Source organism: Schistocerca serialis, chromosome 5 (genome assembly GCF_023864345.2).
Source record: "Schistocerca serialis cubense isolate TAMUIC-IGC-003099 chromosome 5, iqSchSeri2.2, whole genome shotgun sequence".
NCBI lineage: Eukaryota > Metazoa > Arthropoda > Insecta > Orthoptera > Acrididae > Schistocerca > Schistocerca serialis.
Genome location: NC_064642.1, coordinates 563,079,533 through 563,095,921, shown reverse-complemented (window position 1 = coordinate 563,095,921; position 16,389 = coordinate 563,079,533). Strand labels below are relative to the sequence as shown.

Genomic DNA, 16,389 nt, shown 5'->3' with positions numbered 1-16,389 from the left:
AGTGAGATAAGCCTCTACATCCTTACATTTGCCATCTAGCCATCCCTGCTTAGCCATTTTGCACTTTCTGTCGATCTCATTTTTGAGACGTTTGTATTCCTTTTTGCCTGCTTCATTTACTGCATTTTTATATTTTCTCCTTTCATCAATTAAATTTAATATTTCTTCTGTTACCCAAGGATTTCTACTAGCCCTTGTCTTTTTACCTATTTGATCCTCTGCTGCCTTCACTATTTCATCCCTCAAAGCTACCCATTCTTCTTCTACTGTATTTCTTTCCCCCATTCCTGTCAGTTGTTCCCTTATGCTCTCCCTGAAACTCTGTACAACCTCTGGTTCTTTCAGTTTATCCAGGTCCCATCTCCTTAAATTCCCACCTTCTTGCAGTTTCTTCAGTTTTAATATACAGTTCATAACCAATAGATTGTGGTCAGAGTCCACATCTGCCCCTGGAAATGTCGTACAATTTAAAACCTGGTTCCTAAATTTCTGTCTTGCCATTATATAATCTATCTGATACCTACTAGTAAATCCAGGGTTCTTCTATGTATACAACCTTCTTTCATGATTCTTAAACCAAGTGTTAGCTATGATTAAGTTATGCTCTGCCCAAAATTCTACCAGGCGGCTTCCTCTTTCATTTCTTAGCCCCAAGCCATATTCACCTACTACGTTTCCTTCTCTCCCTTTTCCTACTCTCGAATTCCAGTCAGCCATGACCGTTAAATTTTCATCTCCCTTCACTACCAGAATAATTTCTTTTCTCTCATCATACACTTCATCAATTTCTTCATCATCTGCAGAGCTAGTTGGCATATAAACTTGTACTGCTGTGGTAGGCATGGGCTTCGTGTCTATCTTGGCCACAATAATGCGTTCACTATGCTGTTTGTAGTAGCTTACCCACACTCCTATTTTTTTATTCATTATTAAACCTACTCCTGCATTACCCCTATTTGATTTTGTATTTATAACCCTGTATTCACCTGACCAAAAGTCTTGTTCCTCCTGCCACTGAACTTCACTAATTCCCATTATATCCAACTTTAACCTATCCATTTCCCTTTTTAAATTTTCTAACCTACCTGCCCGATTAAGGGATCTGACATTCCACGCTCTGATCTGTAGAACGCCAGTTTTTTCTCCTGATAACGACGTCCTCTTGAGTACTCCCCGCCCGGAGATCCGAATGAGTGTCTATTTTACCTCCGGAATATTTTACCCAAAAGGACACCATCATCATTTAATCATACAGGAAAGCTGCATGTCCTCGGGAAAAATTGCGGCTGTAGTTTCCCCTTGCTTTCAGCCGTTCGCAGTACCAGAACAGCAAGGCCATTTTGGTTAGTGTTACAAGGCCTAATCAGTCAATCATCCAGACTGTTGCCCCTGCAACTACTGAAAAGGCTGCTGCCCCTCTTCAGGAACCACACGTTTGTCTGGCTTCTCAACAGATACCCCTCCGTTGTGGCTGCACCTACGGTACAGCTATCTGTATCACTGAGGCACGCAAGCCTCCCCACCAACGGCAAGGTTCATGGGGGGGACTTATCCACGTATACACCCTGGTATCACACTGTGGAAATATTGATTAAATGTCAGGGATGATGATTTACTGGTATCTATATGTAGCTATAATTTTTAATAATTTTCTTTGTATTTGATTGGTAATAATGGTAGTAGTAAATATTCCATTTAAAGATTTGCCCTTTTATGCAATTGGCCTAAAAAGCCACTGGTGTATTATAAGGAGTCATAGAACAAACTTAATTTTAATAGTTCCTCAGGAGTGTGATTGAGCTGATGTTAATGATGTGTACAGAAATTTGTTAATGATGTGAACAGAAATTCAGAGATAGATGACAGCGATAAGACATTGGCCTCTTACTCAGTCATGCCAGCTCAGATTCTTTGTCTGTCAGTCCACATTTAGGTATTTCTTGATTTTACTATACACTTAAGGCAATGGCCAGAACTGTTTCCTTGTAAGGGCACAGCCAGTTTCATTCCCCAATTTGAGTTTCTGGTCCATTTGATGTTGTCGATGGGATGTTGAACTGTAATCGTGATCAATCAGTTACTGAAACGTGCAGGCTCTCTAATGTACTGAAGTATTTTTGAAAACATGTAAGCGGTAACAGAAGCCTTAATGTTTTGTTTTCAGTCTGGTTTTTTAAAGTAAAGTTTTTATATTTTTCTTCTGATTGCAGACTGGTTGGGAAACTACAAGTAAAAAGAAAAAGAATCGACAACCCAGTGCTGCAAAGACAGAAGCAACTGTGAATAATAGGGACACAGAACAAGAGGAATGGGACCGAGAAGGCGGAGCTGTTCAGGAAAGGGACCGTTCCCGCATACGGGGTGGCGGGCCTCCACGTATGAGGGGTGGACGAAATGATGCCAGAAGATGTGAGTTTATAAAAAGTTTTAAGACCTATCTATGGATACTGTTACCTGACGCTGAAAGATATTTCAGTCAACCATTTCTTGTGGATACTAAAAAGTTTATTTGTACACAACAGGAAACTTGTGTTATTAGTTCTCAATTTTGCATATTGTGTGAAGTGGCTTTGCAATTATATTGAACGTATTGGTTAAATTTAGATATGTGGGGTGTATGGGTATATGGAATTGTGTATTTTTCTGTTATCTGATTCAAAATTAGCCCACACTGTTGGGTATGCTGTTCAAGAAATAAAATTGCCATAAATTATGATCTGTCCAGATTCTTCAGCGGGACAGAAAAAATGAATTACTTTATCATTCTGCATGACAAGAGTCCTTAGTAAAATGTTTCTTTTTCAAGCTCATCACTTGATAGTTGCTCAGTTTGCATCGAAAATTATTCATCTAGCTGAATGGTTTGTATCTCTACTTTGGACAGGCGTCACCACCTTGTTGGACAGTGTTCTTACTATTTAATTAATACAACAGCTGTCATGCAGAAAGGGGAAACTGTTTTTAAAGTTTCCAATACAAAAGTATAATTCATTTCTACAGGCTTTGGAAAATGTTGTAGAATTGTCAAATTGGTACATAATTCAGTTTTTAGGTGTACTGAATATTCTTCGTGCCACTAAAACTTTACACTTTTGGGAATAGTTATTTGCTGCTATGTCATACACAGTGAAGGATGACTGAGTTATTTCCAGGTAGTTCCATGTGGGACTTTGAAAAACAAATTTGCTATGCATTACCGTAAGAACATGATTTTTGCAGTGCCAACATGTGGGTAGTTCAGTGCAGGAACTTGAAAAACAAATTTGGTATGAATTACCCCAAGAACATGATTTTTTACAATGCCAGTGTGTTGTACCATTGGACCACATGCTTAATTTGTCTTTGAACTGAACTAAGAACATATATACACTGATCTTTGATTAGAATAACAAAGGTATTATTAGTTACTTGCAGAAGCAGGTGATGTTGGTTCGTTGTTAGCTAAGCAGACAGTATAATTGTAGTAAAAACAGCTTTAAGATATTGTACTTAATCTGTGCTTGTTTTCTGTTAATATGCAGTGCTGAGTCTCTACGTAGGTTTATAATAGCCTTATCAATTTTGTTCTCATCCCTGCTGCTTGTTTCTTAAGACAAAAGTAGCTTTGCAGAGAAGTAAAGAACCTGAGAAATACAAATCGCAGTGGTTACACCATGGGCAACAATTGTTGTTCACACATTGATATGACAACTCAGTATTCTAATATGGGTATAGCCCATTACCTTCTCAAGAATGACTATCAGTGAAATTAAAAACATGTCAACCATATGATGTCTAATGGCTCAACACAGTGATGAGTGAGCTCTGAAATGATGAAAGCAAAATTAATTTGTTCAAATTATTTTCTATTGTTGTGTTTTTGCAGCTCAAAATTATCACTCTTTCCTTGACTTCTGTTAAAAATACTGAAGGGATCGATATCATGTCCACTCATTTTCTTGTTATATAAAATGATCTGCCATCACGCATTCAAGAATCAGAAACAATTCTCTTTGCTGACAATAGAAACGTTTTATCAGATTTTACGGGGAAACTTCAAACTTGACAATGTAAATATTTTCTGGTGTTACTCACCTGGAAATTTATGTAGAGTAATTGATTCAAGAAGTTCCTGTTCACTGTGGAGACTACAAAAATTAGCTTCCTGCTGAACCCCAAACATGCAGATCCTAACATGTCATGTGTAGTAAGTTGACGTAAAATAAAATTAGACCATGTAGTCATACACAGAGAGCTTGATGTTCCTTCCTTTGCTATTCAGTGAATGTGATACAGTCATGGAAAAATGATTGCCATAAGAATTCTTTCACCATTGGGAGTCGTCGTGTACTGTGGAGTTCATTTATTTAAATGTTATAAACATTAAGCTCTTTCACCATCCTCATCTGACTACACAATCTTTTTATTGTCATTCATGTAGTCTATACCGTTCACATTGGGCAGCTCACTGTTTCCTTCGTATTTACCAATAACTTCAATTTCAAACAGTGGAAACTTCGGGTTGGAATATCAGCAATATTAGGAGAAAGATAGATTGCTGCTCTCTGTAAAGACGACCAGTTGAGTTGCAGACAAGCACAACGAAAAGATTGTTTCACATAGTTTTCAGCCAAAGCCTTCTTCAGCAAATAAAACACAACGTAACTGATATGGCACCGGCACTGTACCTGATAACCTTAAAAAGACAACTACAGTGCAAAATATGCAGAACAACACATATTCGAACACCATGACTTACTTGACTTAATTGCTTTTACTCCGATGTGGAGCATAGGACACATACAGGGTGTTTCAAAAATGACCGGTATATTTGAAACGGCAATAAAAACTAAACGAGCAGCGATAGAAATACACCGTTTGTTGCAACATGCTTGGGACAACAGTACATTTTCAGGCAGACAAACTTTCGAAATTACAGTAGTTACAATTTTCAACAACAGATGGCGCTGCAGTCTAGGAAACTCTATAGTACGATATTTTCCACATATCCACCATGTGTAGCAATAATATGGCGTAGTCTCTGAATGACATTACCCGAAACCTTTGACAACGTGTCTGGCGGAATGGCTTCACATGCAGATGAGATGTACTGCTTCAGCTGTTCAATTGTTTCTGGATTCTGGCGGTACACCTGGTCTTTCAAGTGTCCCCACAGAAAGAAGTCACAGGGGTTCATGTCTGGCGAATAGGGAGGCCAATCCACGCCGCCTCCTGTATGTTTCGAATAGCCCAAAGCAATCACACGATCATCGAAATATTCATTCAGGAAATTAAAGACGTCGGCCGTGCGATGTGGCCGGGCACCATCTTGCATAAACCACGAGGTGTTCGCAGTGTCGTCTAAGGCAGTTTGTGCCGCCACAAATTCACAAAGAATGTCCAGATAGCGTGATGCAGTAATCGTTTCGGATCTGAAAAATGGGCCAATGATTCCTTTGGAAGAAATGGCGGCCCAGACCAGTACTTTTTGAGGATGCAGGGACGATGGGACTGCAACATGGGGCTTTTCGGTTCCCCATATGCGCCAGTTCTGTTTATTGACGAAGCCGTCCAGGTAAAAATAAGCTTCGTCAGTAAACCAAATGCTGCCCACATGCATATCGCCGTCATCAATCCTGTGCACTATATCGTTAGCGAATGTCTCTCGTGCAGCAATGGTAGCGGCGCTGAGGGGTTGCCGCGTTTGAATTTTGTATGGATAGAGGTGTAAACTCTGGTGCATGATACGATACGTGGACGTTGGCGTCATTTGGACCGCAGCTGCAACACGGCGAACAGAAACCCGAGGCCGCTGTTGGATCACCTGCTGCACTAGCTGCGCGTTGCCCTCTGTGGTTGCCGTACGCGGTCGCCCTACCTTTCTAGCACGTTCATCCGTCACGTTCCCAGTCCGTTGAAATTTTTCAAACAGATCCTTTATTGTATCGCTTTTCGGTCCTTTGGTTACATTAAACCTCCGTTGAAAACTTCGTCTTGTTGCAACAACACTGTGTTCTAGGCGGTGGAATTCCAACACCAGAAAAATCCTCTGTTCTAAGGAATAAACCATGTTGTCTACAGCACACTTGCACGTTGTGAACAGCTCACGCTTACAGCAGAAAGACGACGTACAGAATGGCGCACCCACAGACTGCGTTGTCTTCTATATCTTGCACATCACTTGCAGCGCCATCTGTTGTTGAAAATTGTAACTACTGTAATTTCGAAAGTTTGTCCGCCTGAAAATGTACTGTTGTCCCAAGCATATTGCAACAAACGGTGTATTTCTATCGCTGCTCGTTTAGTTTTTATTGCCGTTTCAAATATACCGGTCATTTTTGAAACACCCTGTATTAGAGCTCTCTATCTGACCCTGTTCGTTGCCGTCTTCTTGATGTTACTTCAGGACTGGCCAATGGCTGCCACCTCAGCTTCAACAGTCCTGCGCCAGGTCGACCTCGGTCTGCCTCTCCTCCTTGCTCCTTGTGGATTCCATTCTAAAGCCTGCTTTGGAATATGTTGCAGACCTCTTCTCAGAATGTGTCCAATCCATCTCCATTTCCCTTCTTTCATGGTTATGTCGGCTTTCCGTTGTTGGGTGTCTTGCATTAATTCTTGGTTTGAGATATCATTTGGGCAGCATACTCTCAGTATAGTCCTCAAACATTTATTGTTGGAGGTTTGTAGCCCTACTCGTGTTTTAATTTGTGCTGTCACCTTCCACGTCTCACACCTGTAAAAGAGCTAACAGATTTTACATTTGAGTCAAAGATTGTAGGCTTTACCTTCAACAGTATTTCACGAAATGTCCAAACTGGTCGCAGCTGGGCAAAGCCCCTTTTGCCTTTTTTATCCTTGTTTCAACATCTTCTGTCGCTCCTCCATTTTTGGAAACAGTACTTCCCAGACTACAAAGGCTCTCCACTTGCTCAGTCTCCTCTTCTTTCACAGCTAGTGCATTCTTGTTCTTACTGTCCATTCTAAGTTATTTAGTACAATAGAGGGAAACATTCCACGTGGGAAAAATATATCTAAAAACAAAGATGTTGTGACTTACCGAACGAAAGCGCTGGCAGGTTGATACACACACAAACAAACACAAACACACACACAAAATTCAAGCTTTCGCAACAAACTGTTGCCTCATCAGGAAAGAGGGAAGGAGAGGGAAAGACGAAAGGGTGTGGGTTTTAAGGGAGAGGGTAAGGAGTCATTCCAATCCCGGGAGCGGAAAGACTTAACTTAGGGGAAAAAAAGGACAGGTATACACTCGCGCGCGCGCGCGCGCGCGCGCGCGCGCGCGCGCGCGCGCGCACACACACACACACACACATCCGTCCACACATATACAGACACAAGCAGACATATTTAGAGACAAAGAGTTTGGGCAGAGATGTCAGTCGAAGCGGAAGTGAAGAGGCAAAGATGATGTTGAATGACAGGTGAGGTATGAGTGGCGGCAACTTGAAATTAGCGGAGATTGAGGCCTGGTGGGTAACGGGAAGAGAGGATATATTGAAGAGCAAGTTCCCATCTCCGGAGTTCGGATAGGTTGGTATTGGTGGGAAGTATCCAAATAACCCGGACGGTGTAACACTGTGCCAAGATGTGCTGGCCGTGCACCAAGGCATGTTTAGCCACAGGGTGATCCTCATTACCAACAAACACTGTCGGCCTGTGTCCATTCATGCGAATGGACAGTTTGTTGCTGGTCATTCCCACATAGAATGCATCACAGTGTAGGCAGGTCAGTTGGTAAATCACGTGGGTGCTTTCACATGTGGCTCTGCCTTTGATCGTGTACACCTTCCGGGTTACAGGACTGGAGTAGGTGGTGGTGGGAGGGTGCATGGGACAGGTTTTACAACGGGGGGCGGTTACACGGATAGGAGCCAGAGGGTAGGGAAGGTGGTTTGGGGATTTCATAGGGATGAACTAACAGGTTACGAATTTTAGGTGGACGGCGGAAAGACACTCTTGGTGGAGTGGGGAGGATTTCATGAAGGATGGATCTCATTTCAGGGCAGGATTTGAGGAAGTCGTATCCCTGCTGGAGAGCCACATTCAGAATCTGATCCAGTCCCGGAAAGTATCCTGTCACAAGTGAGGCACTTTTGTGGCTCTTCTGTGGGGGATTCTGGGTTCGAGGGGATGAGGAAGTGGCTCTGGTTATTTGCTTCTGTACCAGGTCGGGAGGGTAGTTGCGAGATGCGAAAGTAGTTGTCAAGTTGTTGGTGTAATGGTTCAGGGATTCCGGACTGGAGCAGATTCGTTTGCCACGAAGACCTAGGCTGTAGGGAAGGGACCGTTTGATGTGGAATGAGTGGCAGCTGTCATAATGGAGGTACTGTTGCTTGTTGGTGGGTTTGATGTGGACTGACGTGTGTAGCTGGCCATTGGACAGGTGGAGGTCAACGTCAAGGAAAGTGGCATGGGATTTGGAGTAGGACCAGGTGAATCTGATGGAACCAAAGGAGTTGAGGTTGGAGAGGAAATTCTGAAGTTCTTCTTCACTGTGAGTCCAGATCATGAAAATGTCGTCAATAAATCTGTACCAAACTTTGGGTTGGCAGGCCTGGGTAACCAAGAAGGCTTCCTCTAAGCGACTCATGAATAGGTTGGCGTACGAGGGGGCCTTCCTGGTACCCATGGCTGTTCCCTTTAATTGTTGGTATGTCTGGCCTTCAAAAGTGAAGAAGTTGTGGGTCAGGATGAAGCTGGCTAAGGTGATGTGGAAAGATGTTTTAGGTAGGGTGGCAGGTGATCGGCGTGAAAGGAAGTGCTCCATCGCAGCGAGGCCCTGGACGTGCGGGATATTTGTGTATAAGGAAGTGGCATCAATGGTTACAAGGATGGTTTCCGGGGGTAACAGATTGGGTAAGGTTCCAGGCGTTCGAGAAAGTGGTTGGTGTCTTTGATGAAGGATGGGAGACTGCATGTAATGGGTTGAAGGTGTTGATCTACGTAGGCAGAGATACGTTCTGTGGGGGCTTGGTAACCAGCTACAATGGGACGGCCGGGATGATTGGGTTTGTGGATTTTAGGAAGAAGGTAGGGGTGCGGCGTGTCGGTGGGGTCAGGAGGTTGATGGAGTCAGGTGAAAGGTTTTGCAGGGGGCCTAAGGTTCTGAGGATTCCTTGAAGCTCCGCCTGGACATCGGGAATGGGGTTACCTTGGCAAACTTTGTATGTGGTGTTGTCTGAAAGCTGACGCAGTCCCTCAGCCACATACTCCCGACGATCAAGTACCACGGTCGTGGAACCCTTGTCCGCCGGAAGAATGACGATGGATCGGTCAGCCTTCAGATCATGGATAGCCTGGGCTTCAGCAGTGGTGATGTTGGGAGTAGGATTAAGGTTTTTTAAGAAGGATTGAGAGGCAAGGCTGGAAGTCAGAAACTCCTGGAAGGTTTGGAGAGGGTGATTTTGAGGAAGAGGAGGTGGGTCCCGCTGTGATGGAGGACGGAACTGTTCCAGGCAGGGTTCAATTTGGATAGTGTCTTGGGGAGTTGGATCATTAGGAGTAGGATTAGGATCATTTTTCTTCATGGCAAAGTGATATTTCCAGCAGAGAGTACGAGTGTAGGACAGTAAATCTTTGACGAGGGCTGTTTGGTTGAATCTGGGAGTGGGGCTGAAGGTGAGGCCTTTGGATAGGACAGAGGTTTCGGATTGGGAGAGAGGTTTGGAGGAAAGGTTAACTACTGAATTAGGGTGTTGTGGTTCCAGGTTGTGTTGATTGGAATTTTGAGGTTTTGGGGGGAGTGGAGCTGGAAGTGGGAGATTGATTAGATGGGAGAGACTGGGTTTGTGTGCAATGAGAGGAGGTTCAGGTTTGCTGGAAAGGTTGTGAGGGGTGAGTGAGTTGCCTTTCCAGAGGTGGGAAACCAGGAGATTGGATAGTTTTTTGAGGTGGAGGGTGGCATGCTGTTCTGATTTGTGGTTGGCCTGTAGGAAGATGCTCTGAACAGCCGGTGTGGATGTGGGAGAGGAAAGATTAAGGACTTTTATTGGATAGGAGTTGACGGGTGTGTTCATTGGCTGAGTTGATGTGTAGGGGAAGGATTAGGTGGGTGAGGGCAATGGATTGTTCAGTTTGGAACTGGTATAGGGACTGATGGAAAGAATGGTTGCAGCCAGAGATGGGAACTTTAAGTGTGAGGCCTTTGGGGGTAATGCCAAATGTCAGACAAGCCTGAGAAAATAGAATATGGGAGCGTAATCTGGCTAGGGCGAAGGCATGTTTGCGGAGGGAATGTAAATAAAACTTAATGGGGTCGTTGTGGGGGTGTTGTGAGGGTGACATGGTATTAGAAGGTGGCAAGTGTGACATGAGGCTTAAATGAAAATGAAAATAAAAATATATGGGGAGAGATAAATGTGGACTGGAAAGTAACTGCAGATCTGGTGTGAAAAAAGGCAAGAAGGTGTTGGTTGCAGCTGGGCTATGTTGGACTTGGGATGGTAGACAACGATGTGCACAAAGGTTAGGTGGTTGTGTTGCCACCAAAACACGTTAAAGGACGGAGATATTCGGGAAAATTTCGAAAAAACTGCGTGTAATATATTAAAAGGAGTGGTTTTGCAGTGGCAGATTATCAAAATGAGGCTGACAATTGTCTGACGAAGAAATAATGACGTTAAAACCTGTGGGCAGCGGATAAAAATTATCAGTGATGTGGGGAAAACGGAAATGGAAATAAAGCGAAAGTTATTAGAACTGGTTGAAATGGTTGTTTAAAAGGTGAAAGGAACTGTTTGTGAACCAGAAATGGTGGATATTATAGCGGCGGTAGTGTTGAAAGGGGTAGAAAAATTTTTTTGGTTATGGTTTGGAAGTGGGTTACGTATTATTGAGTATATATATATGTTGTTGTTGTTGTTGTGGTCTTCAGTCCTGAGACTGGTTTGATGCAGCTCTCCATGCTACTCCATCCTGTGCAAGCTTCTTCATCTCCCAGTACCTACTGCAACCTACATCCTTCTGAATCTGCTTAGTGTATTGATCTCTTGGTCTCCCTCTACGATTTTTACCCTCCACGCTGCCCTCCAATGCTAAATTTGTGATCCCTTGATGCCTCAAAACATGTCCTACCAACCGATCCCTTCTTCTAGTCAAGTTGTGCCACAAACTTCACTTCTCCCCAATCCTATTCAATACCTCCTCATTAGTTACGTGATCTACCCACTTTATCTTCAGCATTCTTCTGTAGCACCACATTTCGAAAGCTTCTATTCTCTTCTTGTCCAAACTGGTTATCGTCCATGTTTCACTTCCATACATGGCTACACTCCATACAAATACTTTCAGAAACGACTTCCTGACACTTAAATCTATACTAGATGTTAACAAATTTCTCTTCTTCAGAAACGCTTTCCTTGCCATTGCCAGTCTACACATTATATCCTCTCTACTTCGACCATCATCAGTTATTTTACTCCCTAAATAGCAAAACTCCTTTACTGCTTTAAGTGTCTCATTTCCTAATCTAATCCCCTCAGCATCACTCGATTTAATTTGACTGCATTCCATTATCCTCGTTTTGCTTTTGTTGATGTTCATCTTATATCCTCCTTTCAAGACACTGTCCATTCCGTTCAACTGCTCTTCCAAGTCCATTGCTGTCTCTGACAGAATTACAATGTCATCGGCGAACCTCAAAGTTTTTACTTCTTCTCCATGAATTTTAATACCTATTCCGAATTTTTCTTTTGTTTCCTTTACTGCTTGCTCAATATACAGATTGAATAACATCGGGGAGAGGCTACAACCCTGTCTCACTCCCTTCCCAACCACTGCTTCCCTTTCATGCCCCTCGACTCTTATAACTGCCATCTGGTTTCTGTACAAATTGTAAATAGCCTTTCGCTCCTTGTATTTTACCCCTGCCACCTTCAGAATTTGAAAGAGAGTATTCCAGTTAACGTTGTCAAAATCTTTCTCTAAGTCTACAAAGGCTAGAAACGTAGGTTTGCCTTTTCTTAATCTTTCTTCTAAGATAAGTCGTAAAGTTAGTATTGCCTCACGTGTTCCAACATTTCTACGGAATCCAAACTGATCTTCCCCGAAGTCCGCTTCTACCAGTTTTTCCATTCGTCTGTAAAGAATTCGCGTTAGTATTTTGCAGTTGTGACTTATTAAACTGATAGTTCGGTAATTTTCACATCTGTCAAAACCTGCTTTCTTTGGGATTGGAATTATTATATTCTTCTTGAAGTCTGTGGGTATTTCGCCTGTCTCATACATCTTGCTCACCAGAGTATATATAGGTGGGATAAAATTATATAGCAGATTACGGTAAAAAGGAGAAGGTGAATGCAAAGTGAAACTACTGGCAAAAACAGACAGAGAAAATAAAACGACAGAAAAGATTTCGAAATGCAACAGTGACAATAACAAACGTAATTGTTGGGTTCAAATTACTGATATCAATATAATAGAGGGAAACATTCCACGTGGGAAAAATATATCTAAAAACAAAGATGGTGTGACTTACCGAACGAAAGCGCTGGCAGGTCGATAGACACACAAACAAACACAAACACACACACACACAAAATTCGAGCTTTCGCAACAAACTGTTGCCTCATCTCCCTTAAAACCCACATCCTTTCGTCTTTCCCTCTCCTTCCCTCTTTCCTGATGAGGCAACAGTTTGTTGCGAAAGCTTGAATTTTGTGTGTGTGTTTGTGTTTGTTTGTGTGTCTATCAACCTGCCAGCACTTTCGTTCGGTAATTGACATCATCTTTGTTTTTAGATATACTAAGTTATTTAGTCTTAGCCATGTTTATTTTTAATCCAACTCTCTGAGCTTCTGTTTCCAATTCCTTAAGTTTCTCACTCATATCCTTGAAAATGTGGGACAGAAGGCAGATGTCGTCCGCAAAGTCAAGGTCCTCCAGGCGATCATATAGAGTCCACTGTATACCTCTCCTTTTCTCTCGGTTTACCTTCATGCCATCTAATGTCAGCAAAAACAGCAGTGGTGAAAACAAACAACCCTGCCTTACTTCAGAATTTAAAGTAAATGGTTCTGAGAGATTTCCATCATATTTCACCTGGCAAGTATATTCTCTGTACATCATCTTCACGATACTGATGATCTTTGGAGATACTCCATAACTTTGCGTTGTTTTCCAGATGGCTTCACACTCCATCCTATCAAAGGCTTTTTCAAAGTCGACGAAGGAGACCAGTATTCCGTGGTTTGCTCAATAATGATGCTTAAGGTGTTGATTTGGTCTGTGCATGGTATGCTTTCTCTGAAACCAGCCAGTTCTTTCCTGAGCTTACAATCCATGGACACTCTGGGACGATTTAAAACAATCCTTGAAAATACTTTACTGGGTATAGACAAAAATGCGATGTCACACCAGTTGTTGCACTTTGCCAGGTCTCCTTTCTTGGGCAACTTGATAAGGATTCCCTTCCTCCAATCTTCCAGGATGGTTTCTGTGTTCCAGATTTCTTGGAACAGGGGCAGTAACACATCTGCTGTTACTTCATAGTCTGCCTTGAGCATTTCCGTCACCAAACTATCTACACAAGTTGCCTTGTTATTCTTGCAGCTTTTAAGAGCCTTGATAATTTCGCTCTTGTTGGTAGGGTGAGTATTGATTTGCAGTGCAGGCATTTCCTGTTGGTTGTGGTGGTTCCACCTGCTTCATTTATTCATTTGTTGTCCTAAGTGTCAACGTACTGCGTTGCTACACTGGCTGAAAAATGGGGTTTGTAATTTGGGTACTGACTACTGTAAATAATGTAGTTGACAGGTACACATTTGCGTTTCACGGTAGTTTACTTTCACTTTGCACAACCACCCAGCAATAAACAGTTATATGTGAATGGCAGTGCACTATCGTTTAAACTTTCCATAAGCCTCATTAATAGTTCTCAGACGAAGCTCCACATACTGCTACAATAGTTCACTGTTGAACATCTGTGAGCAATAAAAACATAGCCACATAGTTCACAGTTCTTGAAGAATAAACAGGTACATATGGAGCAGACACTGTCATTGTTTTTACGCATGGCCTAATTTTTTAACACTTATTCCACAGTTAAGTTGAAGCATTGTTGTTATTCTAACCAGCACAGGTTTCTCTTCTGAAACTCGGCCGTGACCAAAAATGGGGCCCTTTTATATCCTTGCAATAACAGGTGCTGAAACTACACACTGTTCGAAGTTCAGTTTACAGAAATTACAATTAAAACTTAACTTGTTAAATTGACCGAATACATCGAAAAATTGCGTCTCTTATAAAAGTTTCTTCCACTACAAGGGTTAAGCCGAATTATTTGTTTAAATCGTGAAATTAACATGTGTAGTCACACAAACAATACTTTTGACAAAACTATTAATTACTTTGGAATTAATTAAAGACTGGCTTTGCTAACATGTTATCGAATAGAGCCAAATAAATACTTTAAGAATACTATTAGTTCGTCTTCCAAATGTTTATAATTAGTGCAGAATTTATATTTGTTTATACGTCAACAGTAGAATTTAAGTTATGAAAAAAATCACTGATTTCACCCTATAACAAAAGATGCTAACTAGTAAAAAAAAAAAATTACATAAATAAAACTAGGCACACAATTAGATCTGGTGGTAAATTAAGTGAGAAAATGAATTAAGGAGGCAGATGGCAAAACAAGAGGGGAATTAAAATTTTCCCAGCTTGCTTCATCACAAGGTCTAGTTCCTCCTGCTCTTGTTCTTCTTGATGGATTAGGGTCATGTTGAATATCTCACTGAAATATTCCTTCCATCGCTTTAGCTGCTCCTCACTATTGGTCAACAGTTCACCATCTTTAGACTTCACTGGCTTACTTTCTTTAATGCTTTCCTGGGGCAGCTGTTTGGAGATATTATATAGCTATTTCAAATCGCCCTTTCCTGCTGCCTCTTAAGCTCTTTCTGCAAGCTGTTCTACCCAATTTCTTCTATGAGATCTAGTGTTTCTCTTCACTTGCCAGTGAACTTCATTGTACCTTGCCCTAAGGCGTTGTTTTTCTTCTTCGTCCCTACGCTGATTGATCAAGGCCTTTATTTCTCTCCTTCCTTCAATCTTCTGCCATATATGATCAGATATCCATGGCTTTCTTCTGGTGTCCTGGAATCCTAATACCTTCTCACTCCACTTTAGGAAAGTTTTCTTGATTTTATTCCACTTCCTATTCAAACAGCATACAAAATACTTATTTACATATCTGCACTTGACAATGAGAAAAAAAATTCTTGAAATGCATGATGCTAAGCATGAGAAAAATATGTAACTAGTGCAGTATTTCATTATTTAAATAATTACTGACAACTGCAGGCTTTCAAAAACATTGATTATGACATATTAAATTGAATCAAACGTCCCTACTTCCCAGGCAGCTATCAGTTCTAGTTACATAAGCGGTTTTTATTAGATAATAAACCATCATTAGATTATAAACAAATCCCTGACAGGTCTTCTGACGCTTGTTATGTACATATATAATACATAAAGTGCAAGGGGGTATCCTATATGTAAATTTTACAGCTTAAAACTTTATTTCCCACATTTTACACCATTTTTTGTAAGTCCCTTGAAAAGTGTACGAGTGAGGTTTCACTGTATTTTAATGTTGTACTCATTTGTATTATTTTTGTTTTCCTCTGTGCAGCTGTATTTTTACTGTTCATGTTGTTGCAGGTGGCCTTAAGGTGGAAATTAGAATAGTAGAGTTGTAAATAAATGCTCATTCAAACCTTATTTGATACACATTATTTACATTACTTCTACAAGTTAAAATTACAATTTGTGTGCCTTTTTTTTAGGGCGTGGACGTGAAAATAAAGAAAATGAGAAAAATTTAGAGGAGAGTCGAGGGGAGGGCTTTTATCGTGGTGGAGGTGGAGGACGAGTGCTGAATGGCCCAGGTCGATCTGGTAGAGGTGGACGAGGTGGAGGTCGCCTAGGTCCTCGTACATTCCAGAGCCGTGACAAGACTGGTTTCCCAAGGTCTATAGATACGTGGAACAACCCCACTGCAGATGACAGTTCTGGTGGAGATCCGCTAAAAATGGGTAGGTCAATATTTACTGTTGTGATATATCTGCCAATAACTATTTATTATTAGTGTCAGAGACGCCAGAGTTGGCAGTCTCGTGTATGTGAAATGTGCTTGCTTGTGAGAATGAATGCTGTGTGTTTCACTTTCTTTTTCTGACAAAGGCTGAAGCCGAAAACTTATGTGTAAGTGTCTTTCAATTGTATCTGTGTGCACTTAACATTTTATCTTTACAGTAAGAAGCAATCTATCTTTTCCTACTTTGTTGATACTTCTGTGTAAGAACATTCTAGATTGAAAGTGCATTTGATTTGTGGTTGCTCAGTGTAGACTGTCAAGCCTAATATTTGTGCTGTGTGCTATCA

At 41.5% G+C, this 16,389-nt stretch overlaps 1 protein-coding gene across 6 annotated transcripts in view; it reads left to right on the top strand.

The window, feature by feature from the left end:
- Positions 1-16,389, top strand: part of LOC126480686 (protein lingerer) — a 134,059-nt gene that overhangs the window by 23,794 nt on the left and 93,876 nt on the right. For all 6 annotated transcript variants that reach the window (XM_050103920.1, XM_050103919.1, XM_050103918.1 and 3 more), the window contains exons 5-6: positions 2,211-2,409; positions 15,792-16,040. In XM_050103920.1, the coding sequence (XP_049959877.1) occupies positions 2,211-2,409; positions 15,792-16,040 (448 nt within the window). The remainder of the gene's footprint in view (positions 1-2,210; positions 2,410-15,791; positions 16,041-16,389) is intronic.